The following is a 25866-nucleotide window of genomic DNA, read 5'->3' as shown; positions in this document are numbered from 1 at the left end:
AGAAGGCCGGGGTGGGGGCGAGGCAGAGGTGGAGCCTGGGGAGGAGGTCTCTGCAGAGGTGTGCCCAGCCGAGGGTGGGCCCGGATCTAGGGTGGGCGCTTCGCACGGAGCGGAGGGGTGTCGAGGTGGGGGCAGGCTGGGGCTGGGGACGGTCAGTGGGCGGGCCGGATGAGAGGGCCTCTGTCCGGGCCAGAGGACTAAGGGGACCATGATTTAGGAGCAGGGCCTCGGTAGGGCGGGTTGGATCTAGCCAGGGTTGCGGAGGGCCAGAGTGGGGCTGGGAACGCGGGAAGGACGCACAGGCATCACAAGTGCAAGCTGCGTGCCGTCCTGTACCTGCTTAGGGAGCACCTTCTATGCGCAGGTGTAGTGTTGGGCGCAGCGTGGAAGCCCAGGGGGTGCCGGCCGGGTGTGTGTCCACCCAGCGGGCGGCCAGGGCTCTGGGAGTCTCCCTGAAGGTGACAGGGGTGGGAGACAGCCGTGCAGCGGGGCCATGGCCGAGGAGGGAGCCGGGGCGGGGGTATGTGGGAGCGGCTGCTGAAGCTAGGGCCCCCGGAGTGGGGTTCAAGGGGAGGGGCAAACTTGGCGGAGAGAAGTGGTGATTGAGCGCTGCCTTTCATATTTTCACTTTTAGACACGGTCTGAAGTGTGGAAATCAGGAAGGTGGTTGGTTCTGGGCTTCCCCACCCTCACCACCCTTCCCTCTGGGCCCTGGGACCCCTCCCTCTAGCCTGTTTCTAAGCCAGCAGACCTGGTACCTGCGCCTGATGCCAAGCCCCAGACGCCCGGCTGCCTGGCGACACCTGTGAGCAAATGCTGGGTGAATGAACGAATCAGTGAGTGCTGGTGTGGTGAGGGCGGCACACAGGATGTGACCCCCCCCATCAGGGCAGCCACCTCCCACTCCACACACCCTCCTGGGCCTGGGGAAGAGGGGGGCAGGTAGGCCTCTTATTCAATCACCGAGCACACATCCAGCGCCTATCCAGGGGTGTCCCGGATGACAGAGGAGGGCTTGCACAAATTGTTCTAATTTTGCCGGGACTGGCCCTGAGGAGGGGCCTGCAGACCCCATCCCGTCCCCAGGATGTGCAAAGGCCCTGCAGCCTCCAAGAGTCAGCATCTCTGGCCAGCTAGAAGCTGGCACCCATCCTCGGGGCCTCCCTGGGGGCTCGTTAAGCTCTGGGGAGGAAGGAGACACCACCAGGGTCACGGAAACCGGGGGCGCCTGGGTCAGTGAAGCACCCGACTCTTGATTTCAGCTCGGGACAGGATCTCAGGGGCGTGGGATCAGTCCTGTGTCGCGCTCCACGCGGGTCATGGAGCCTGCTTGAGATTCTCTCCCTCTCGCTCTGGTCCCTCTCTCTAAAAAGAAACAGAAACCCCACAGAAACAGGCCTGCACCATTTATTTAGGAAACTACTACTTGTTTTCAGAAGAGGTGGGAGAAACTCCAATGGTCACAAGAGCACAACAGTGGTTGGTCGACACTTGCCCCCCGGGACCCCCAGGATCCAGAGGGCAACCAGTCCTCTGCAGTGCTGGCCCAGGACACCTCGGGGGTAGAGGCTGCTGTGTCCTCAGCTTAGGACCCTGCTCTCCAGGCCTTCGGCAGAAGCCTACAGGGGCCTCCTCCGGGCAGCCCTCCTGCCAGCACCTTTGCGTTCCTGCCTCCAGACCCAGGGACTCCAGCGCCAGCCCCTCCCTCCGCGAGGTTATTTCTGGCTTCACTTTGCATTTTAAATGAACCCAAGGTGGACAGATGAACAGCCCTGGCCCCTCCACCCCCGAGAGGCACATTCACAAGGCAGCCGATTCCGAGGCGCCCAGGCTGGGCGCGATGCACAGCAGCACCTCCTGGGAGCTGCAGGCCGGGGCACGGTGGGCGGGGGCCACCCTTCCCTTTCTGTGGTAGCTTCTCAGACGTGCATGGCACAGGTGTGGCTCTCCGGGCCTCCTCACCCCCACCCCGCCGGGCGCAAACCCCCTGCCTCACAGGACTTGGCTACTGCCCCCACCATCACTGCACCCCACGGGGGCCAGAGCGTGACACGCCCCACACCCAGACCGCCCAGAGTTCTAGGGCCCAGAGCACCCCCGGGCCAGGGTGGCAGGTCCTGGCACTGCTCAGGCACCGACGGAGGTCAGGGCACGTCCTGACCACAGGGACAGCCTGCATGGGGCCTCGTCTGGCACAAGAACACCACCGGACGCCAGGGAGCTAAAATCCATACAAACATTTATTCCGTCCCTGCCTCGGGTTGGGGCTCGGGGCTCAGGGCCCTAGGGGGGCTGCAGGCCTTTACAGACAGCCCCTGGGGGAGGGCGGGGCTCTGGCAGGAAGACAGGGTCCAGAGGCTGATGGGCCCTGGAGGGGTCCGGAAGGCGAGGCCCTGGGGGTGGGGGGGCAGGGGGACTGGCTTGGTTCCCAGAGGTCACGGAGTCCAGGTGGGTTTGGGGAGGCCAGTTCCCACCCGTCCGGCCCAGGCCGGGCTGGACTCTCGGTCCTGGTGGCTGCCAAGGTGCCAGCTGTCGGCTCCCGGCCCCCCAACTCCTCCCCCTGCCCCGCCCCCCACAGGGAAGGCAGCACCAGGGCTTCTCCAGCTGGGGAAAGACAACTGTGCGAGTAGTCGTCAGATTTAAATTACAAATAATAAAAATAACAATACAAAATAAAAAAAAAGAAACCCCTGTCTCAAACACACCCACGAAAAGCCTGCCCGGCAGAGGGGCCGGAGCGGGAGGCCTGGCTGCCGGGGACTCAGCAGGGCCCACTGGGTGCCGGGTGGGGTCTGGCCCAGCCTCATGGGGCGTCAGCAGCAGTCTCGGAGGACAGAAGTCGGGGGCAGAGAGGCGGGGCGGCGCAGGGGGCCGGGTGGGGTCAGGGCTCCAGGTGGTCTCGGCGTGGGCACTCGGCCGCCAGCTCCTCCCGCTCTCTCTGTTTCCATGTCTCGGCGACGTGGACAGGGTTAGCTCTCGAGATTTATTGCACTGTTTTGGAAGAGGCCTGGGGTAGAGGCCGGGCCGGGGCTGCGGGGAAGGCGGGCAGGCGGCAGCGGTCACCGCTTGGTCTTGGCGTCTTCTCGGATCTTCCAGATCACCAGGTGCATGCAGGCGCTGGCGTCCTCACTGGAGCTGTGCCCGTCCACTGTGGGGCAGAGCGGGTGGGGGATGCGTTGGCGTGGGTGCGCCCCGCCCCCGGGCCCCGCTGCCCCTGCTCACCACCGCCCCCTGCTCACCGTTGTCCTGGATGATCTGTCTGAGGTAGTCAGCCATGAGGTTCCGCAGGGAGCGCTTGTAGGGGAGGCCCAGGCGGTGCGGGAAGAGCACGGACGTGTCCACCACGGTGCTGTGGATGACCTGTGGGCGAGAGGCTGGGCAGAGACCGCGGGAGCCAGGGCCCCAGGGGGCGGGGGTAGGAAGGTGCCCGGGGCTCAGCCCGCCCAGCTCCCAGCATCCTCCCTCCGAGGACCCCGGGCAAGCAGAGCCTGGGGACGGCAGTACCTTCAAGGCCAGCAGGTCACTCTCCAGGCTGTGTCCGATGAGGACGGTGTCGGCGCTGAACATGCTCAGCAGGACAGCCTGGACGTCCCGGAGCGAGATGCTCGTGTCGGCGAGGTCAGCCTCAGTCACCCCTGAAAACCTGGGGCGGGTAGAGCAGGGGCCCTGAGGGTAGCTAAGGAGGCAAATCTCGGGTTCCCACCCTGGGAGCTGGGGCAGGGAGTGGGGGGTCGGGGCCATACCTGGTGTTGTAGTCAACAATTTCATTGTCCGGCTTGACGAAGGTGTCGTAAACCACCTGCATGTCCGTGTCCACCACCGTGACACGCGTCAGCTCCAGGCCATACGTGGTGTAGGACTGCAGGCCAGGAGGGGTCACGTGACCACATGCCCCCCCGCCCCCCACCGGCCCCCAGGACCACGGGCCAGACACTCTGCACCCCGAGCCCCAGGGAGCTCCAGGCCTTCTGTGGGAGCGGGGGTGGGGACGAACCTGCAGTGCCCTCACAAAGCCCCAACAGCCCCCTGGTTTACAAGCCAGTCCCGAGGACCTTGGCTGTGTCGCACGGTGCGCCTGGTGTGCCAAGGGGTGAGACGAGAGCTTCTACTCGGCGGTGGGAGAAAAGCTCGCTTTCAGAAGACGCCGGCATGGCAGCCAGACACAACCTGAGGCACGAGGGAGGCCAGCACCCCGCCGTGGTCCGCGGCTCTTCCCCTCACCTGCTCTATCCTGAGACCCACGCCGGCTCCAAGCTGCAGGTGCAGGTGCCTGGCCGCCATTGAGTGCACACGGTGCTCAACTCACCATTTCACAGTCAAGGGCGTAAATCCCCGGGTGGGCGTCTTCTGAAAGTTCTTTATCGAAAGTCTTCACAAAGCCTTCGAGGTTTTCCTTCCGGCCGTCCTGCACGTGTTGCTGCGAGCAGAGCGGTGAAGGCCCGTGAGGCTGGCGGGCGGGGGGCGGGTGGTTTCTGGGGGACGCCCCACTGTTCCTAAGGCCACCGTCAGAGGCACACGGATCAAAGGACAGGAAAGGGGGATGTGGGCTCTGGCCCAGGCTGCACCTCGTTTCCAGCCAGGCCGGGGGTGCTCCCCAGGTGGGGGAGCAGGGCCCCAGAGACCTACCTTGGCGACCTGACAGCCAGTGGAGCCGATGGCAGCCGAGCAGCACGTGTACTGAGTCTCCCAGCCGCCAGCCACTGAAAGGGAGGAGGAGGTCAGGGCCCGGCCCCCAGCAGCCCAGTCCCACGCCTCCCGCGCACAATCGTGGCACCTGATGTGCTGGGGCAGGGGCTTCTCAGCAGAGGAGGGGTGGCCCCTGTGAGGCGGGCATCTACAGCCTCCTCTCCTCCTCTCCTGGGGGGCACCAGGGCCCCTGAGGGAATGAGGATTCGGGACCCCGGAGGAGGGGCCCTCCCCCGGTGTGGCAGCAAGGACACATGTGTCTTGGGGATGGGGGGGGACCCTGGCACACCCACCAGTGGGCAGCAGGCGGCCTGCAAGAGGGAGCACACCACGTGGGGTGCTGAGGGTGGGAGCCAGGGTGCGTGGGGGCTGGGGGTTGTGGGGGGCCTCGCCACCATCCACACTGGGACACGGCTCAGGAAGGGAGAGGACACGCAGAAAGAAAACTGACCAGTGTTGGTGCAAAGGGACAGCCTCAGCCTGACCAGGAGTCGGCGGGGAGGTTGTGGGGTGTGGTGTCTGCAGAGAGGGCTCACCTCGGTTCCGGCGGAGCCGCCCCCAGTGGTAGTAGCACTCCTCCTCGCGCACACAGCGGCCCGACGCGGACACGAGGTACTCACTGCCACACCGGCAGCAGATTCTGCAGGAGGCTGTGGGGCGGCGCGGGAGCATCAGGCCCTGAACCCCCACCCTGGGGTGCGCCCCGGCTCACGGCACACTCCCCCTGCCCAGACGGCCCTCCGCAAGCAGGGGGGCACAGTCCACTCACAGTCCTTGGGCTTCTTCTCCTCAGCCGTGAAGATGACGGCGCCCCCTGGCCGCTCGGGGTGTGGGAAGGGGTACCCGTTCTCCTTGAGCTGGTCCTCCGTGAGCAGGTACTCCTTGAGGCGGCCGTACAGGGCGGCCCCTGGGGACAACCGGGCACGTAGTAAGCCCGCAGCAAGGCCACGGACGGCTAAGCAGGGGGAGGGCCTGGCTGGACGGCTGCAGGGACCAGGCTCACCTTTCAGATCTTCCACCCGGGGGCTGCTCGGGCGGCTGAGCGAGAAGCTGGTTTTGGTGGCCAACTTGCCCCCCAGCACCATCTCATGGGACACGACCCTCCGGCCGCTGGTTTCTGGAAGTGGGGGGACGGTAAGCCATGCTCAGACTCCTTCGTCCCTCCCGAGTGCACTCCCACCCTCCATGGTGACCTGTCCCCCGGCCAGCTCCTCACCACCCTGTCAGACAGGCGAGACTGCCCCCGCCTAAACTCTTTAGGGACTGGCTGCTGGTTGCCAGAAGCCCCAGGGCACGTAGATCAAGGGGCCTTCCAGGGGCACTGTGGAAGCCTCCCAGGAGGAGCTGTGGGGGCCGAGGCGGGAGCAGGAGAGCAGGGAAGTGTGCGCACTGGCGGCTTAATGTGCCTTCAAGAGGCAGTAATGACGCGTCCTCCCGGAGCTGAATGCACGCAGCAGGCCGGGTGAGCTTCGCCTTTGAAGAGGCCTCCCCATTAGCAGGCGGCCCCCGGCTCGGGAGAGCAAGCTCGCTAAGGAGGGCAGTGAAGAGCGAGAAGATGCAGGAGTGAGGGTGTGGGGCGGACGCCACCTTCCATGGAAGCCCGCCGACCAGGAGCCAGCACCCACCTTTTTGTCTGAGAGCCTCCCCGCGCTCCGAGCGGCAGAAAGCCGGCTGGCCAGGGCCCCACGGCCTGGGGGAGAGTGGTCCCCAGCCACCAGCGCAGCCCTGGGCCCCCTGCTAGAGGCACAAACCCGACTCTTCCAGACATTAACGCCCCGGCCACCCCTCCTAGCCTGACTTACTGTTGAGACCAGGCACGGAGCTGGGGACCAGGCCCCGCAGCTTCTTGAGGGTGTTCACAGCGACGTTCAAGTAGATGTTCTTGCTGGGACTGCGGTCATAGGCCACCTTCTCCTCGTTCAGCGCCTGAGGACGGCACACTGCTCAGCCTGGGGGCCCCGGGCCTGGCCACCCCCGAACTTGGGCCAGCCGTGGCCCCCTCAGCTGACCAGCAGCCACCCGCCAGGGTCACGCACCTTCTCTATGGCTTCCTGGTTTGAAGAGCTGAACTTGAGGCATTCCTCAATGAACAAGTTCAGATACCGCTGGCGGATGACCGTGGGGACTTTGCCCCCAAACTCTTTCGGAATAATGGGCTTCTTTAAACTCTAGGGATGACACAGAGCCATCGGAGGTGGCACAGCCCTGCCCGGTCCTCTGATGCATTTCTCAGAACACACAGGCTACGGCACACACAGGGCGGACCCCGCTGGAAACTCTGGGCTTCGGTGCCCGTGAGGGCTGCTACTGGCGCATCGGGGCCAACAGACCAGCACAGCGGTGTCGACCAGCGGGGAACCGAGGGCAGGCAGGGTGGCGTACGTGGCACCTGTGCCCTCTGCTCTCTCCGAACAGACACTGCCCCAGGGATGTATTCCTTAATGAACAGAAGAGTGGAGGGAGCGGGGAGGGTGCCAGCGAGCCGCAGGGAGGGGGATGCTCACCTGTAAAGATGGGCTGTGGGCAACGCGCTTGGGGGTGACGGTGGTGGTGGTCTTGGACGCCATGCCTGACAACGTGCGGGCCTTCAGGGGCTGGCTGCCTGGCTCGGGGCCATTGGGAGGCTGGCTGCTGCTGGCGGCGAGGGTCCTCTTGGCACCTGTGGGGGCTGGTGGGGCACAGGGCACATGAGTGCAGGAGGAGAGCACGCCCATCACTGAGCTGCAGAGCACCAAGCAGCCGCGGTCATTGAGCGTCAGCAGGACGTGCATCTCGGAGCACAGGGGGAAGGGCTGGGCTGGGGGGCACGGGCTATGGAATGACATTAGGCTCTATCTGCTTTCGGGCAAGTCCATCGAGAAGGGGAAAACACAAATGGGGCTCCGGAGGCCGGCTCAGGCAACGTTGCCGCCGGGGTGGTCCGGCGAGTGGCAGGGCACATGTGGAGCCTTTGCCACATGTTCCGGCCCCCAACTCCGAAGCATTGACGCAGGAGGGAGGAAAAGGCCCTGGCTCCTGGGCTGAGGACCAGAGGGTATAGGATGCCCCCCGGCCCGGTCATTGTGACCAGCCGGCCTGCCTGCTGCTGCCTGTGTTCCCTTTGATGAGGTCACAAACCAAACAGTCTCCCGCCCCCCAGGGAGGAGGGTGCCCGCCTGTGGGGCCGTTTCCGAGGGCTCCGGGGCAGGCGAAGGGGACTAGGGGAGGCGGTGGGGGGGCGCACGCCTGCTTGAGCTTGGGGCTTCTGGCCGGCCCCGCGCCTGGGCCCCACCCTGCCCAAAGAAGGCGAACAGATGGAGAGCAGAGGGCCCCGACCCCGGCCTCCCGGGAGGACGACGGCACGCAGGCTGGCGCGGCTTAGCCCACACCGGGGCAGCCTCTGCTGATGGGGCAGACACGTGAGCTTTTCAGTAAGGAGAGACACCTTTTAGATTCATTCAGACACTTTCCACACAGCACTCGGGGCACACGTGGAAAGGAAAGCCAGTATGAGCTTCGGACGGGACTGCCCAGACCTCAGGTGAGTCCCCCTCGCTTGGGGAGGCCGCCACAGTGCCTATGGATACTGGACCACCTGCGGCTGACGCCACCCGCCTTGGGCACAGCGAGCAGTGTGCCAGGGTTGCCCCAGGCCATCGACGACCCGCGAGACCCGATTGCAGGCAGAAGCTGTGGGTTTGTGAGAGCCGTGTCCAAGGATCCACACGGTTCAGGGCCCTTTTCCCTTGGCCGCTGCTAAAGCCCCTCAGCCAACACCTCTCGCCATTGAGTTCTAAGGCAGGAGCTCCAGGGAGGGGAAGGTCAGATCGCAGACAGCTTATCCTGAAGAAGGTTCTTGGCACCAGGGAAAAGGGGGGTGGGGGAGTGGCTGCGGATGCCTGCATTTGTGGGACAGCCTTGTCGGGCCACACGCAGGCCCCGGTTACTCAAGGGAGTGTTTAAACCAACAGCAAGGGAGGCCCCTGGGAGCCGATAAGGAGGCAGGGACCTCTCCAAGTGAGGCTGACTCTACATGTGAACAAGCCCCCCCCCCCCCCCCCCCCGGCCAACATCTCCTCGCTTCCAGAGGCGGCTGCCTTAGAGACTCACCTGTCAGACAGCAGAGGCATGACCCGGCTTCCCTAGTGGGGGAAGGTGCCCCTCAGAGCAGTAGGGCATCATGATCTAGCCCAAGCCCCTCCCGATGAGCTGAAAGCCTCCCTGACACCAGCTTTGGGCAGGAGCCTGGTGCCTGTCCCCACACACCACCCGGAGGCCAGCTCCCTGTTCCTGGCATCACTGTCTAGAGCCCGGTGCCCACACTCAGACCGGCCCCCACCAGGCCACCCGCCTCCAATACCCCAGGAGCCCGGGGGAGGCAAGGACACAAAGACCAGGGACAGAGAGAGTCACAGGGAGGCTTCTGGGTCAGGGCCTCTGAGGGAGGCTCTGGGTCTGCCAGACAGACAAGGGATGGGAGGAAGACAGGAAGACATCCCCAGACTCTCAGCCAGCCGCCCACTCCCAGCACCAAAGCCAGGAAAGGCCCAGAGCCGCTGGGCACTGCACCAGGCCCGACTTGGCCTCCTGCTAACTGTCGGAGAGACCTTTATCCCCATGTCACAGACAAGCACACTAAGGGCCCGGCCAGGCCACCATTGCTGGCAGAAGCGGAGCCCGGCCTGGGGTCCCTCCTGTCACTCCCGAGCCCCTGTGCCCTGGGACTCACCTGCAGCCAAGCGGGGGTTGGGGACATGGGCGATCCTCCTCTTCTCACCAGGAGCTGAGATGTGGATGGAGGATGGCTTCTCTGTTGGCTGCTGGGCAGCCTGGAGCCAGGTGGCTGAGTCCCTCTGGGCCTGCTGGGCCCGCCGATAGCACACCTCCTGGGCAGTGGGAGGCCGGGCAGGGGGTGCTGGGCCTTTCCTCACCGGGTCTGCCTGAGTGATGACAAATTCCAGGCTGGGGTCGTATGTGGGGGGCACCCAGAGCAGACCACGTAGGCCCGAAGGCTGACAGAGCAGGCAGGAGGGCAGGGGCGCCGGAGCCGCGGTGGAGTGGGCTGCCCTGGCGCCCTCCTCTGAGTTCCTGGATACCCTGGCAGGAACCGAGCTCGGCAGGTTAGACCTCAAACTCATGTTGCCTCGCTGTCCCAGGGCACCTCCGTGGTCCTGCTCTCTTGGCTGCTGCCTTCAGAATGCTCAGGCCGTGCCCTTGGCCCTGATATAGGCACAGCCACTACGTGGGTGGGAATCCTTGGGCCCCCTGATTGGATTGGCACGTCAATCCAATCACGCTTGATTCAATCACATCCAGCCTCCAGCCTCACCAGGGGAGGGGTCTGGCGATTGGATCAAGCAGAGCTCCCAGGTGCTTGGCCAGGAGCCCGCCCTCTGCCCGTCTTCCCTATGCCTTCCCCTATGCTCGCTCGCCTCAGCCACCAACATCTGCTCCTGTCTTCAGGGTGGAAACCAGGGCTCAGAAAGGTTGGGACTGTGCCTGCAACCACACAGCACACCTCACAGCCAGTGCTGGGCCCGTCCCTTAGGGGGCCCTCCCTGCTCTGTGCCCCGCTTTCCCCCAGCAGGGAGCACAGCCCGAAGACCGGAGGTGGGCTCCACACACTTCAGTGCCAGGACACAGGAGTGCTGGGTGTACGTGTGCTCATGGGCAGAGGGACACAGGGATCTGATTCTGCAGACGGGGGCCTTCCCTGCCCTGCCAGCCTCCCCTGGGGACCCAAAGGCAGACTGACCTCCTTGCCTTGCTTGGAGAGATGAGAAATTCTCCTCTTCTGCCCAGGGAACAGAGTGGTCAGAGCAGAATGCCCCTTGTCTTCGTTCTTGTCTTCCTTAGGGGGCTGAAAAACATCCAACCCTCAACGAGGCTCCCTCCCTCTGGCCTCTCCTCCCACACCCGTCTCGGGCTCCTCTGGGCTGCTCCAACCACCAACCACCGAGAGCCTAGATTCGGTGAGGTGGAAAGGCAGGAATGCACTCAAGGAAGGGGCTCCCAGGTCTTGAAAGAGATGATGTGGGACCCTCAACTCCAGCCAGGGGGCGCACCCCGCACGCTCGCAGGTGAGGAGACAGGACCCCCTGCATCTCCTGCAGACACACCCCAGCCCCGAGGGCAACATGGTCTCATGCCCAGACCACTGCCTCGGGCTCCTCTCCCTCACCCGCTCACATGGGGCAGCTCAGAAACGCAGAATGGGAGAACAGGGTGCAGAGATCTGACCGGCCACACCTCAAAGGTCTGTGAATGGAGCAGGGCAGTAAAGGACAGAGCACCCCAGGCAGGACCTTGCGACCCTCACATGAGATGTGGGTTTCAGAGCAGGGACCAGCACGGCAGGCTCTGTCGAACACAAGCTCCCTCTGGTGGCCGACATGGGGGCACTGGACAGTGGGTGTGGGGGGGTGGAGGAGGGAGGAGAGAGAGAAGGGGGAGAGGTGGGAGACGCGCCGCACGACTTTGCCTGATCTCTGCAGAGCTCAGAACACCACTGCGGGACCCTGCTGGGTGGGCCTCAGGGTCCTGGCAGTGGACAAGGGTGGGAGGGGGGATGGCACACAGCATGCAGCCCCCAAGGGCTCCTGACCGCAGGAGGGGAGCACCCCCACAGAAGCCACAGGCCCTGGGCAGGGGGCTCACCTGCCGGGCTAGCCGGCCCCTGTCCTCTGTCTTGACGCTGGTGGACTCATTGAAGATGCGCAGACACTCCTCCATGGGGTCGGAGTCGAAGTCAACCTCCTTTTCCAGAGCCGAGTAGTCCACACTCTCACTGGCCTCAGAGGAGGAGGAGGAGGAGGAGGGTGAGGCGGGGGCGGGGGTGGGGGCGGGCTGGGCAGGCGGAGGGGCCTTGAGGCGCTTCCGGGGCCCCTGAGCCACTGAGCTGCCCAGGCTGCTGTCGGAGTCGGAGTCAGAGTCAGAGTCCGAGTCGGAGCTGAGGCGGGGCGGGGCGGGGGGTGCTGTGGGCCCGGGGCCCTCGTCTTCGCTCTCGTCCCCGAAGAGGTCTGCGTGGCTCAGGGCCCGCTTCTGCAGCTTAGGGGCATCCCGGGAGGCACCCTCGTCCAGCGAGCGGGCCTTCCGCTCGGCCAGCTTCCCAGATGGGGTCTTCCCACCCGTCCTGACTGGCAGCTGGTGGGCACCCCCGCGGTCGGGCCGGCTTTTCCCTGAGCTGGCCACTGGGGTGGCCGAAGATGGCTTTTTCTTGGTCCCTTCGGGCTGCTCAGCCCTATGCCGGGGGCTGCCGGCCTGCGGGCCCCTCCGGTCTGCCCCGGGCTTCCCGGCCGGCCTCCCGTGCTCTCCGTCTCTGCCCTTGTCCTTCTTCCGGGCGCTGTCCTTATGGGTGGTGACAGGCAGTGCCCCACTTTTCTTCTTCTTGGGTCTTCCCTGCTTGGGGCCACCAGGCTCCCGGGTGGCCTTGGCGGGCGAGCTGGGCTTGGCCACAGGCGCCCCAGCAGGAGCCTTGGGGGGCTGCCCGAGGTCCTCCACGTCGTACTGCACTGCCATCTCCTTGGTCTCCCGCAGGCCACCTTCCTCAGTGTCCTGGCCCTCCCTGGAGCCGGGCTGCCCAGGGGCCTTGGTCTCGGTGCCCAACTGGGCCCTGGGGGGGCTGGTGGTGATGGGCCCGTCCACTGGAGCCGTGGCGGCATCATCATCTGAGTCTGAGAACCTGGCGTCGCAGCCGGCGAAGGGGTCGCAGGGCTTCTTGAGGGCAGGCGTGTAGGGTTCGCTGCCTCGGGAGCCCCTGGGCCTCTTGGGGGCCCTGTCATCCTTAGAACTGGCTCTGCTGAGCAGCCGGGCAGAGAAGTTGGACAGAGGGTCATACTCCAGGTCTGTGGACGGCTTGGAGTCATCCAACACGTACTTGCTGCTGGGGATGGGGCGGCCATATCGCTGGGGCTGGCTCACAGCCTTAGGGACGTACTCCAGGGCACTGCCACCCCCCCCACCATGGCCCTGTGCCCGATCCAGGGAGGCCAGCGAGTACTTGCTGCCTGCCTCGGCAGCAGTGGCCAGAGGGGTGGGCTGGTAGCTGGCATCAGGGCTCGACAGGCCGGGGCGGCCGCCAGGGTTGTAATCGAAGGACAGCGGGAAGGCGTCCTCATCCAGGCCAGCGGCGGAACAAGCGGTGGGGTCTCGGGGTGCCACGGCGGGGGCTTCGGCTGAGCTGTGCTCACGGGTCGTCTCCAGGAGCTCCTGGTACCGCCGCTGCTCAAGCTCCACCTCAGAGCGCACGGCCTCGATGGCCTGATTGACCAGCTCCAGCTCCAGGATGTCCGAGCGGGGCTCGTCCCCTCTGCCCAGGGCTCCATTCTCCCTCTGCACGGGGGGCTTGGGCAGCTCGGGGTTGTACGGATCATAACCGAGCCCTGAAACGGGAAGCAGGAGAGAAGAGTGGTGAGCGGGCCCCTAAACAGCGACAAGTTGGCCACCCCCGACCTGGGCGTCAGCCCCGAGGCCCGAAGCTCAGAACCCACAGAGAACCAGAATCAATGGGGGGCTGGGCCTCCAGCAAAGCCCCAGGGAGGCTATGCCAGAAGGTGAAGTTTTCCACAGTGGGCTCCCCCTCTCTGCCCGCACAGGCCCCAGCCCACGCAGGCTGCCAGGCAGGCTGAGGAAGCACAACTGGGCCCCAGAGCCTTGGCCGTTTGGCCTGCACACCTCCTGGCACAGCACAGCTCGCGGTGCAGGTCGTGGCACTGGCACGATGGAGGAGGGACATTTCACCGGCTGGACAAGTGAAATCCAGGAGCTGGGGCCAGAATGGGATTCCCCGTGGGCCCAGCCCTCAGGGAAGCCGTAGCACGCTACTTCCTGCAGACAGGAGCTGGGCGGGTGTGCAGAGAGGGCCTGCCAGCCTGGCAGGGCACAGACACAGTGGGGCTGGCGGGGGGGGGGGGGGGGGGGGGGGGGTACATCCAAAGCTTTCCCTGGGTCAAGGCTTGGGTGGGAGGGGAGCAGAGGGCCGCCGCAGAGGTGTCACCTGTAGGGCTCTGTCACCACAAACACGCTCCCTGCCTCCCTGCAGTGAAGTCCATGGGGCTGTGCATATGCCAGGAGAAAGTGGAAGCCCACCACCGCTAGGGAGCCCGACAACACTTTTAAGGAAAAAGGTGAGGCAGGATGTTATCTGCTAAGGGTCTCACGGTGTAAAGAAGAAGAAAACATTGTACGTTCAAATTCCACTCTGAAAACACCAAGTGGGGTGGAGAGCAAAGCTGATGTCCTCATAACTTCTTAATTTTTTTTTTTTTTTAAGTAATCTTTACTCCCACCGTGGAGCTCAAGCTCAGGATCTTGTCCTTTTATTTTTTTGTTTTTAAAGATTTATTTATTCACGAGAGACACGGAGACACAGAGACACAGAGAGAGAGACAGAAACACAGGCAGAAGGAGAAGCAGGCTCCTCACAGGGAGCCCGATGCAGGACTCGATCCTGGATCCCAGGATCACGACCTGGGCCAAAGGCAGGTGCCCAACCACTGAGCCACCCAGGCGTCCCAGGACCCCGTCCTTTTAATGTTCATATCAACCTGAAGGGTCCCCACCCCTAGCAGCGACGGTGGGATAGATGACTCCGGTTATGTACCATCTTCCAGGGCTTATGCCATGAGCCCAGCACCCATGTCACCAATGTCTGCACAAAACTCCCAGAAGACTCTCACTTATGGACAGACCTATGGACACTTTAAATAAAACATAAGCAAAAGAAGCCCAACATTCCAAGAAAAGGATAACATGCCATACTCAAAACACCATGTTCAAACATTCCAGAATTGAACGAGTTCATCATTAGAAATCCTATCTAGGGATCCCTGGGTGGCACAGCGGTTTGGCGCCTGCCTTTGGCCCAGGGCGCGATCCTGGAGACCCGGGATCGAATCCCACATCGGGCTCCCGGTGCATGGAGCCTGCTTCTCCCTCTGCCTATGTCTCTGCCTCTCTCTCTCTCTCTGTGACTATCATAAATAAATAAAAAAAATTTAAAAAAAAAAATAAAAAAATACATTAAAAAAAAAATCCTATCTAAAATTTAACAACACAGGAGTCCAAGTCCCTGCTCCGCTGCGTCGGGTATACTTGGACCCAGTTTCGAGCTTGTAAATAAACCCTCGTGTGTTTGCATCCAAAAAAAAAAAAAAAATTTAACAACACATTTTATAAAGTGACATAATGACATTTTTGAAGCACTAAGTTGTACACCTGAAAGTAACATAACTTCGTGTATCAACTATATACTCAAATAACTTTTTAGGTCTCACCAGAGGTCACTCTGAAGCGTCTCAAGAGAAAACCTCCCTAGATCTCACGCCCTGCCCGCACCTGCAGGGAGCCCAGGGGGACCTATCCTGGACCTCCACCCTGCAGAACTGTGCGAGAAGGAGTCTTGATTTAAGGCCCCCCGTCCAACGTGACGAGCTACGGCAGCCCCAGGAAACTCCAGCACCACGGAGCGGGAAAGCCGGGGAAAGAAACCGGCACGGCTGGGCGCCAGCCTTCACCACAGGGAGCTTTGTAGGGCACAGTGGCTGGGCCTGGGGCCCCAGGGAGGGAAGGGGATCATTGTGGGCATGTTGTTTGGCTTTTACCCTGGAACCCAGGTTTAGATTATACTTAGAAGAAAGAAGCACGTAGCTTCACTTCTGACCACCGAGGACGAGCCAGGACCATGGGTCAGAGAGAGGGAGGCCGGTCCATCACCCACCACCACCGAGTGGGGCACTGGGGAGAGGTCATTTCCCCTCACTTGGGGCAGGATGCGTGGCCACCGCTGCTCAGAGGTGGAGGGACCAGCCAGATGGAAGGCCATCGTCCCAGCCCACGCTGACCCATCACCAGTCCAAATGCACGGATGGGAGGCCCACTCTGGGCCAAGTCCGCCGGAGTGAACAGAGAGGAGCCAATGCCTTCCCCTCGGAAGTCTGGGCTGCCAGCAAGGAGGAGGGGCCCACACCCAGCGAGGGGCTGGGTTGGCAGTTCTCAGGGGGCCTCCAATCCAGCCCAGCTCATTCCCCATCCTCCCTCCTGTGGCTAAGATTCCTGCCCCTGCTGTGGGGACGAGAGTGCAGCCTGCCTAGCGGGGATCCCCCTCCCCCAGGGGCTGTTTGGGATGAACGGAGGGTCCATCACTGGGCAGAAGGGCCACAAACAGTATGCACATCACCAGGAGCCCCTCAGCCGTTTCAGAGTGATGAGGTCCAAGTTCAGACCTCAGGCCACTTCACACTTTGAAAAGAAGGGTTCTCCCCCAAGTGCATCTGTGCTTAGGGGGGACCCCAAGGGAGGGAAGGAGGAGGGCCTACAAAAGAGGGGCCCTCAGGGGAGGGGACCTGAGGTAGGCCTGTCTTCCTACCCTGGAGCCTGTACTGACATTATAAAGGCAATCACACCTGCTCCACCTCCTCTAGCCTCCTGGCAGCCTGGCCTCTCAGATGGGAAGGGGCAACTGCACTCGGGGTCCCAGTGGCTCAGACCCTGAAGGGGGTGCAGCTCTTGGCTGAGCCCAGTCCAAGCACCCAGCCCCTGATAAGAGCATTCCCGAGCCTGCCAACATGGGGCATTTTCAGCCCCAGCTGGAGGCTGCCTCCCCCACCATAAGGCAAAAGAAACTGCCCTCGGTGTGCCTAAGAAGGTCAAAACCCTGCCCCACTGGGGCCTCAGGTCCTGTAAGACTTCATCAGCAGCCTAAGGGGCTCCAGACAGGTCAAGAAGCTTCGAGCATAGCTGCCAGGAGCTGCTACAAACCTGTGGCTTAAAGTGAGCACACGGAGCCCAGAGCTAGGTTACCTGAGGCTTCTGGGAGGGGGACCCTCGTGGGCTCTAGCCCCCTGCCCCACCCTGCTTCCAAGGGCCGGGACCGTGGGGAGCCTGTCAGGACTCAGTTGGTTTACGAGCTGCAGGTGCCCACGGGCCGTGCCCACCCACCTGACAGAGCCCACTGGAGGGCTCTGGGCGGGTGGCAGCCACAGAGGTTGGGAAGGGCCATGGGGCACCTTGGAAGGCATCTCCTAATTATCGCAGAATTAATCTGGATGGAAGCCAAGGGGCGGTTCCTTTGGGGGTTTGCACCTGGTAAGCATGCGTTTGGTAAACAAGATTAATTAGGCTGAGAAAGAAATCACGAACCCCTCTTCCCACACCCACTGCCCACCCCCAGCACACCTAGGCCCAGCCTTGCTTCCGTGCCCACAGAGGCCCCACACCCCCCAGGCCCTGCCCAAGGAGAGAGCTGCCCTTCCCTGGTTCCTGTGTCCCGACTCTCTGACCATTCGCTCCCGGGACAGGCTTCCAGCAAAGGGGGACGCCAGCACCCCGACCCCACAAGGAAAGGCCAACCCCCGCTTTCCAAGGCTGCAGATCCCTGAGTGCAAAAACTCACACAAGGCTGGGGCAAGGGTCACAGTGGAGACCACACGGGGCTGAGTGAGCAACAGACGGGGCAGTGGTGTAGCCGCCTCAAATCCCTCCCAACCTTACCTCTGCCGGGAAACCCCCGGGCCTGGGCCTCATCCGTGGCTCTGTGCCCCTGCTCCCACCGCACCCCACCTCCAGACAACACTACACACCCTCCCGTAAAGGCACGTGGAACTAACGACGGCCAAGCACAGAGGCCCCACTGGGGCGGGTCTGTGAGCCCCACCGTGAACCTCAGGAGCCACTCAGGCTTCCCCTCACATCGTCAGCCCCTCAGCCCATTCCACGGATAAGAAGGCCAAGTCTTGGCCAGCCAGGCCGCTCCCTAAGTTTCACCCAGCTGGTGAGAGGGCTGACCCCAGAGCCTAGGTCCTCTCCCACCTGGAAGGGAGACCTGGTGCTGCCAACGACCATCTCTGCCTTCCTAAGGGCTGGCTGTCGCCCCAGCCCTCCCACCACTCTGCCCAAGGTCCAAAGCCGATAAGCACACACTGCACAGTGGTCCCACCCCGGCTTCGTGCTCTGATAAAACATTAGTGGGACGGTCTTCCAACCCCGGTGGCGGCGGCCGTAGCCTGCTGACCCTGCATGGGGGTGTCAGGGACACAGGGAGGAGTCAGTCCCTCCAGCACTCGAGATAAGCAGGACACAAGGGCTCATCAGTGGAGAGACTAAACCCACCCAGGCTCCGGGAGCTGCGTAGGAGGCAGAGGCCTTACAAGGTGGTGGTGGTGGGAGGACGTACCCATAAGACCACACTGGTAGGTAGGGCACTGGCTCACAGCCAGCCCTGGCTTGGCTGGAATGCAGGGTAGGTGGCCAACTGGGGCTCAGAGGGTCCAAGCACCCAAGCACCCACCCCTCACTTTGGGCTCTTCTGGCCACTCCCCAAGTCCTCAGAGGCACTAGGAGCGTCACTACTTCCCTCCAGGCCCAAAGGCTCTATTCCTGAGGACCTTCCTTCTGTCCAGGCCCAAAGTCTCCCCTGGGTAGGACGCCCTTACACCTGGACATCCAAGTGCCCCACTCGACAGGGCAGGAGCCTGAAGCCCAGGATGAAAGTACCTGGCCATTCACCCATTCTGGAGCAGAGGGGAGAGTCCTGGGGCACGCAGGACCCATAGGAAGAGAACGGCGACAGCCAATGGATGTAGGTGCACACGGGGAGACACATGCTACGTGCCTGACAATGGGGCTGGGCTGTGCCTCGGGGAGCAGAGCCTGAGGTCCACCTTCACCTCCAGGACAGTCTGAGGACACCGGACAACCTCCCCTCGCTGCTCTCAGCTCTAAAGCCCACCCCCCAAGCAAGGACAAGGCCAGGGTTCCCAGGGAAAGAAAGAGGGCCCCTGCCAGGCCTGAGACCATCCCCCAGCTCGGCTCCCTCTGGGCATCACTGGCCACCCCGCTATGGGGCTGCCCCTCCCGAGGCTTGATCCCGGGAGGACCAGGACAAGAGTGCCCTGGAAGCAGCTACCGCCCGGCACACAGCCTGCTTGCCATCGTAAACACACCGGGGGCTCAGCTATGCTGCAAACATGCAGGGAAGCATGCGGGGCAGGATAAAAACCAAAGGAAACCCAGGAAGACACAGAAGAGCATGAAACAAAGAAGAAAAAAAAAAAAAAAGAAAACGCAGAAGAATGCCAGAGGGACCGGCTGCGGCGGCCACATGGGCCTCCCGGGGGGGGCCTGCTCTCTGCTGCCCTCATAACTGGGCTGGTTATGCCCCATGGGCTGTGGGGGGCACAAAATTGCTTTCACGGTCCCCAAACAGAACATTTTACGGATTCTCTCACTCCGGTCCTGGGACGCTTCCAACTCCCCAAACACGGGTGGCCAGTGGCTATCCTGGGGGTCACCTTCCTCCACACCACAGGCTCCTGGGAGGTGCCCCGGCCAGCGGGAGGCCCAATAACACTGCAGCATCCTCTTCCTGGAACATGGAGTCAAGACATGGGGGCAGCTAGCTGTGTCCCCCAGGAAAGAGCCCACACACCAAAGTAACACATGAGCATCAGTGCCTTTTATTATTTGACCACACAGGTAGGTGACGGGGAAGAGTGGTGAGGGTAGGCTTTCCAGGTGGGCCAGCCCCCTCCTCTCCTTCATACTTGGAACCAGCTTCCTGCCCAGAGCCTGATGGCCTCTACCTCAGCGACTCCTCCAGGCAGCCCTCCAAGATCCTCCCTGCAGAACTGGGAGGACTAAGCGGCTCAGGCAGGCCTGTGCTCTTCCCTAGGTACCCAGCACAATGCTGTAACAGTGGCGCCTGGGGAGGAGGCCCCAGGGCTTTCGGGTCCTGCCTCCTGGAATAGTACCCACATTCCTGCTCTTTGAGGGCTCTCTGGGCCACTCGGCTATAGAGAATCGGACACACGTCTCTCAGGACAAACAACTGTGATGTGTGACCAACTGGGTAGGGACGGATCTGGCCCCGAGGGACAAGCATGACCAGGATGTGCCTGGAGTGAATGCAGTCCCAGTGCTGCCCAGATGTGCCCTCCGTGTCCCCTGCTGTCCCGGAGCTCGACATGCTGACCACCTGGCTCCTGTCTACACCTCCGCCTCCGGTGAGCTGGCCGGCACAAATGTCTGCAAAGCTTTGTGGACGGAGGGAGGGAGTAAAAGAAATACTGGCCGAGGGTCACGGGCCCTCCATGCCTTGAGTGCATGCACTCCCGCGACACAGGCCCCTGTGGTGACTGGAGGACACGGTCCCACAGGACAGTTGGCCCCCAGCAGCCACACAGGAGATCCAGCGGCTCCGCGCACAGCCCCCTATTTCCGTCTTCCGGGGCTGAGTGGCCAGACAGCAGCAGCAGCAGCAGCAACAAGCTCCAGGACGACTGGGAGTCAGTGTGACAACAGTGACCCCTGCTGGACCCACTGGGGGCGGCAGCAATGCTGGGGAGCAAGTGCCCTTCCACTCCATCCCTCCAAACCACGCAAGAGAACATTCGGGCCTTCCACTGAGCTGCATCCCTGCCCCAATCCTGGATTACCATCCCCCCACTACCACCTCTGCTTCCAGCCATGAGGCAAACTTCTACTCATCCTTCAAAGCCCAGCTCAGTAACCATTTATTTGGGGAAACCTACCTGATGTCCCCGCAACCCCTATGCCAACTGCTCTGCCCTGGACCCCAGCCCACAGGTAGGTACTGAATTCAGACGCATCCAGAAGAGCCCTAGGAGGGTCCCAGGGCTAGCTCCCAATTTTGCAGAAGACCCCGAAGCCCAGGTACCCCTGTGTGTAAGCACGTGTCGGGCCCAAGCCCCACCACAGAGCACCCAGGTTCTGGGCCCCCCAGCAGCCTCCCACCCTGTTTTTGTCCAGTAAACTAAAGCACAAGCGGGCGTGCAGTTTCCCCCGGAAGTGCTCCGGGCTTTCCCTCCTGCCTGCCCCCCACCCAGCCTGCTGTGGCCAGGTGCTCACGCGGCTGTTTCCAGAAAACTTCAGTACCTGGGGAAGCCGCCAGACCAAAGGCCCTCAAATGGCAAGCACACACCTGCTTCCTAAAAAGACACTGGCCAACCACGGCAGAAAGTCTGAGGAAGGCTGCGATCGGGGAGGGGGAGAGCAAGCAGGCAGACACCACCCCCCCCCACGCCCTGCAGGCCCCAGATGGCTCCCGGGTCACTGGGGCCCCAGGGACCCGAGCACCTCCTTCCCCGTCTTCGCTTCCCTCTTAGCATCCGACTCTCGGGTGTGAATGAGACCACACCAGCCGGCCGCCCCGCTGCACACGCAGGCAGAGAGCTGAGACAATCCCACGCGCCCACCTCAGTGGCACCCAGTGTGACCCTGAAAGGGGGCCCTGAGTGCACAAGGGGTGGGTGGGGACGACGACGCAGGAGAGCATTCCCACGACACTGTCCCTGAGAGCCCAGGTCATCACCCGTTTTACAGAAGGCTAAGTGAGGCACAGGAGCCACCACCCGCAGCTGGAGGCCAGGCCAACCCCTCCCCCAAGACAGGCTCTTTGCACAACGGAGAGGGAGCCGGAGCCGGATGCCTGCATTTGGGGCTGCCCTCCACCTGCGAGGGCTGAAAGGCAGCCATGGTGCTCGCACCTCTCCTCTGGAGAACTTGGGGGGCACAGGTCTCCCAAGCTCCTCTCAGCTGCCCCAGGAGCTGGGTGCTCATCAGGTTCCTCCATCTCAGTTCAGGGCTGGACAAACCTGCGTGTGTTGGGAAAGGGGCACTCTGGGCACTGCAGGGGGCTGAGCAGCATCCCTGCCTCCGCCCAACCCCAGGGGCACCACTGAACTGACAACCACACACTTCCCCAGGCGCCACTCCTGGGGGCAGGTTTGCAGGGAGAGACCCAAGGCTCTGCTAACACTAAGCAGATACACTTTCAAATGACAAAAGCAGGGCAGCCCGGGTGGCTCAGCGGTTTAGCGCCGCCTTCAGCACAGAGTAAGATCCGGGAGACCCAGGATCGAGTCCCACGTCGGGCTCCCCACAGGGAGCCTGCTTCTCCCTCTGCCTGTGGCTCTGCCTCTCTATCTCACACGGATAAATAAATAAAAATCTTAAAATAATAATTAAAATAACAAAAGCAGCTTTCTGGGCAGACACAGCAACACGTGTGTGGCTCAAGCCTAGATCAGGGCAAGAAGGCTTTTTTTTTTTTTTTTTTTTTTTTAAGGCTCCCAGGCCATCCAGAGAGGCGGCCAGGTGTGGGAACCCGGGAGGTACAGTCCCAGGATGGCCTCTGGCCTCAGAAAACAGAATCCAACTTAATCAGTGCACAGGATCACGACTACAAAGGGCACAAAGCCTCTTCTATCGAAGGCGGGGAGGGAGCACAGCAAGCTGGCAGGGGCAGGACTCGGGGCGATTTACAAAACACGTTTCTTCTGACTTTTCAGTATCGTCCAACGTTTTAAGGGATCCCTGGGTGGCGCAGCGGTTTGGCGCTTGCCTTTGGCCCAGGGCGCGATCCTGGAGACCCGGGATCGAATCCCACATCGGGCTCCCGGCATGGAGCCTGCTTCTCCCTCTGCCTGTGTCTCTGCCTCTCTCTCTCTCTCTCTCTCTCTGTGACTATCATAAATAAAAAAAAAAAAAAAAAAAATGAACGTTACTCTAAGCCCTGAAGAAAAGCGCTATGAACAGAAGCAACGGGTGGGCCTCACCGGCTGGGACTCTGCCCAAAACCACAACTGTGACGCAGCCCGCGGTAAGCGGTGAATTCAGCGCTTTGAACACCCCAGCACCTCGCCTCTAATCCCATCCTTACGAAAGCCAAGAGCTACAAGACAATGGAAGCACCGACGGTGCTGCAGGCTTCTCCTCTGGGAGCCTGCACAGCTGGGTCCCTGGGGACTGTGGCTTCCTGGGGAAGCAGGGCGGGGGGGGGGGGGGGGTAACGCTTGAAAAGAAAGTAAAGGGGCCTCAGCAAGAAACAGCCTGTGACCAAGAGACGCCAGGCGATGCCTAGGGACATCTGTCATCATCGCAACCAGGGTAGGGGGCGCCACAACTGGGGGTGCTCCTGGCATTGAGCAGGCGAGGGCCAGGGATGCTGCCCACCCAGAGCAGGCCTGGCCCCAATGTCCAGTTCCCACTGCTCCTCCGAGCAGCTTCAGAGTTCCCACCCCAGACTAAGCAGGAGGCCCCAGTGGGCCGAACTCAAGGCCACGCTGCCCACCGGCTAGCAAAGACACTCCAGGTTCCTTGCAACCCCCCGCCGGGCCTCCAGGCACAACAGGCAACGCTGCTGGCTGCTGAGGTCCTCTCAGGATCCGTTCTCTCTTGGTATCAGGGGAGAGAAATCTCCCCAGCATTCACTGGCGCTGAGAAAGTGCCGGATGCAGGAGAGCACACTTCCACTGCATCTCTGAAGAAATCATCACGTGACAGTGAGAAGTCGCCCCCACATGAAACCCGCTGGCACCCTGCCAGAGGAGGGAGCAGCTGAGGGGCAGCGTGGCCTGCGGATCTGCTCAGGCGCAGCCATGCCCCGGGGACTGCCTGTTACTGTGGCTGTACCCCTCCTGCTCCAAGCCAGCTCACAGAGGAAAGAAATTCCACCCTCTGCTCGAAGCCTTAGTTCTCTGGCTCCATCCCCCTCTCTGCCTGACCTTCCGGGCTCGGAGCTTCCCTGAGAAACAAGGCTTGCTCTCCAGACCATAAGCTCCCCCCAACCATTGCCTAATAAGAGGCCCAGGGAGGGGGGGCTGCCCCCACCACGTAGTCATGACCACCCCTGTCCTCAAGTTTCAGCGCTCACGTCCTACTGCTCTCTTTCCCAGGTCTCACTGTTCCCAGCCAGCCCCAGGGCAGAGCATGGGCTGACACACACGGGGTGCTGGGGTGTGTGTGGGACTCATAGGTGCTCAGCAGCTGGCACTGGAAGGAAGAGGTGAGTGGGGCAAGGGCCTGACTGCCCAGACTCAATCCCATCCCCCACTTACCAGCCATGCACACACAGGAGAGTGGCTCCCCATCTCTGGGCCTCAGTGTGCTCATCTGTAAAATGGGGACAATCATCCCTACCATTGAGAGTCCTAGAGCCTACCCAAGGGTGTGCTGCCAACTGGACAATACCACGCACGAGACTGGATAGCCTGAAGCCCACATGGAGTGGGCTGGGGGCAGGGCTGGAAGGGACAGGATCCCGGCCCAGCCCCCTCACTGGCCTCAGACTCCACTGCAAGGCTCAGGTGCCCACTGGCCCAAGACTGGAGGTGCTGGGCCTCACAGGGACCCCCACAGCCCACCTGCAGGCAGCTCCCACCCAGCACTTTAGCAACTTTGTTGCTTAAAAATGAGTTCAAGCAAACCGGGCCCAGCCCACCCTTGCCAGAGCACCTCTGCTTGGGCCTGCACATCTGGACTGCTGCAGCCTCTTCCAGCTGAGAGGAAACGGGGCCTGTCAAAATCTGGAGCAGGGGAATCAGAAAGGGAGGGAAAGGACGAGGCACACCCGCTCCCCTGGCCTCCCAAGAGGGCAGCGACCCTGTGAGCATGCCACAGAGAAGGAAACAGAGAGGCTCCCCAGCAAGAAACAGGCTGAGCTGGGAACTGACCCTGCCCCTCTGCAGGGGGACGCAGGGTTCTACCAGAAAGCAGACCCCCTTCCTTTCCTTTCCTGCAAAAGGAACACGCAGATGGGTAGGCGGCTGCATTTTTCCCCCACGGCAAGCGGGGCAGACAGGACCACATCACTAAACAGGTTCCCCAAAATGATCCTTCGGGAAACAAACTGGCCATCTGTGAGGCCGGAAGAAATGTAAAATGTGACTTACCGTGGGAAGAACGCATGAGGCGAGAAATCAACACCCCAGAGTTTGGGAGGCTGGAAGGCAACATGTGAACTTGGGGCCGAGTCACCGTGTCAGAGGCCTAAGGGTGTGGTCCTGCCCTCTTTGGACTCACCGAGAGGACCCCAGAAATCAGGGGGCTCTCTGCAAAGCGCTACATACACCACCAGGCGGTAAATAAACTGCGCTTCAGCGGGAGAGCTGGGCGCCGACTCCCCGCCCTCCCTGGCCCGCACCGGAGCCGGGAGTACCATGATCCGGCGTCCAGGCACCAGCGGGCACACGTGTCCTTTCTCCCCGACACCAGGTTCCCCAGGGGCCACACCCGTCGCTCACGCAGCTCTCAAGGCCCCGGCCCCCCGCACAGCTGCAGAGGCAGACAGGGAGGGACTGCTCCCATCGGGCTGGCTGCAGACAGCTGCAGGTGCCAGGGGGCCGAGCATATTCCCGTGAGATTAGAAAATCCTACTTTTCTTTTCCTGGCCACACGGGGCAACAGGCCTCTGGGTTGAGGCTAGCCGTCGCACTCCCCTAGGGAAGAAGGTTCTGAGACGATGATCGCTTTTTTGGGGAGAAAATTCGAAGCTGAGACAGGATGAGGAGGTCTGGGTCCGAGGGAAAGGGGAAGTGGTCCTGGAGGGCAGAGGTCACCCGAGGGAGCACGAGCCTCCCCCAGAAGGGAGGGGCATGGCAGCACTTAATCCTCCCCGTCACACCTCCTCCAAGGAGCCCACCGCACCCCCGGCCTTCCGCAAAGTGCCATGACGGTGACAGCCGGCGCGAAGGGACGACGCGCAGTCCACCAACGTCCTCTGCGCAAACCCAGGGAGGCCTGGAAGCCCGCGCCCCGCCCGCCCAGCCGCTCGGCTGCGGCCGCCTCCCGGTCCAGCCGCGTCGACTCGCAGCAGGTGCTCCTACGCCCGCCGGACACGGCAGCGGCCGCCGCGGGGGGCGGGGGGCGGGGGGCGCCGGAGTCCGGCCGCGCTCGCCGTTCGGCCTGCGTTAGTGCCTGCGCCCTCGCGACGGCCCAGGACGGCTCCCCGCCCGCCGTTCACGCCGTGCGCCCAGGGGCACCGAGGCTCCCGACACCCCGCGCCGGCCCCGGGCTCCCGGGGGGGGGGGCGGTCCCGGCCGCGGAGACGACGCCCGCCAGCGCGTGGGGAGGCGGCTGGGCCGAGGCGGCGGCGCCGGGAAGGCCGCGGCCGTGGAGTCCAGGCCGGGGCCGGGGAGCCGAGCCGGCTCGGGCGTTACCTGCTGCGGGGGGCGCCGCTCCGCCGCCGACCAGCGCGCCGGGGCCCCGGGCCCCGCGGTGCCGGAAGTGGCAGTAGGGCCGCCGGCAGGGCCCCCCGGGCGCCCCAGCCCAGTAGGGGCAGTCGATGGCCCGGAAGAAGCCGGTGGAGCGTAGCATGGTCCGTCCCGAAGCCGGACCCCGGCCCGGAGCCGCCCGGGCCCCCGGGCCGCTCACTGGCGCCGCGGTCGCCGCCGCCCGCGCCTCACG

At 62.9% G+C, this 25866-nt stretch overlaps 1 protein-coding gene and 2 long non-coding RNA genes across 11 annotated transcripts; 2 read left to right on the top strand and 1 right to left on the bottom strand.

Annotated features, from left to right (window-relative positions):
* Positions 1 to 95: 95 nt before the first annotated feature.
* LOC125753081 (uncharacterized) lies at positions 96 to 2756 on the top strand. Its single transcript, XR_007404060.1, has 2 exons — positions 96 to 364; positions 635 to 2756. It is a non-coding gene; the product is annotated as an uncharacterized LOC125753081 (long non-coding RNA).
* On the bottom strand, positions 2223 to 25866 carry REXO1 (RNA exonuclease 1 homolog). Of its 3 annotated transcripts, XM_049097551.1 has the most exons (18): positions 24354 to 25116; positions 23917 to 23987; positions 23520 to 23574; positions 11323 to 13046; positions 10421 to 10525; positions 9395 to 9605; positions 7191 to 7354; positions 6723 to 6854; positions 6489 to 6612; positions 5690 to 5803; positions 5456 to 5593; positions 5223 to 5336; positions 4627 to 4700; positions 4307 to 4417; positions 3744 to 3859; positions 3505 to 3643; positions 3240 to 3360; positions 2223 to 3148 (listed from the first exon to the last, which is right to left on the bottom strand). In XM_049097551.1, the coding sequence occupies exons 1-18, from the start codon at positions 24415 to 24417 to the stop codon at positions 3060 to 3062; spliced, it is 3666 nt and encodes a 1221-aa protein (XP_048953508.1). In that variant the 5' UTR covers positions 24418 to 25116; the 3' UTR covers positions 2223 to 3059. The 3 variants fall into 3 exon arrangements, with proteins under 3 accessions (XP_048953508.1, XP_025312557.1, XP_048953509.1); XM_025456772.3 differs by lacking the exons at positions 23520 to 23574; positions 23917 to 23987; positions 24354 to 25116 and adding an exon at positions 25620 to 25866; XM_049097552.1 differs by lacking the exons at positions 23520 to 23574; positions 23917 to 23987 and having other exon boundaries at positions 24354 to 25113.
* LOC112666207 (uncharacterized) lies at positions 7816 to 22415 on the top strand. Of its 7 annotated transcripts, none has more exons than XR_004807315.2 (7): positions 7816 to 8206; positions 10522 to 10745; positions 13260 to 13512; positions 13706 to 13790; positions 14933 to 19137; positions 19334 to 19664; positions 19818 to 22415. It is a non-coding gene; the product is annotated as an uncharacterized LOC112666207 (long non-coding RNA). The 7 variants fall into 7 exon arrangements; XR_007404059.1 differs by having other exon boundaries at positions 14933 to 19664; positions 19818 to 20247; positions 21972 to 21987; XR_003140778.3 differs by having other exon boundaries at positions 13260 to 13415; positions 14933 to 19664.

This window comes from Canis lupus, chromosome 20 (assembly GCF_003254725.2).
Source record: "Canis lupus dingo isolate Sandy chromosome 20, ASM325472v2, whole genome shotgun sequence".
Classification (NCBI taxonomy): Eukaryota; Metazoa; Chordata; class Mammalia; order Carnivora; family Canidae; genus Canis; species Canis lupus.
The sequence above is the reverse complement of the archived record's forward strand: the minus strand, read 5'-3'. Positions and strand labels throughout refer to the sequence as shown.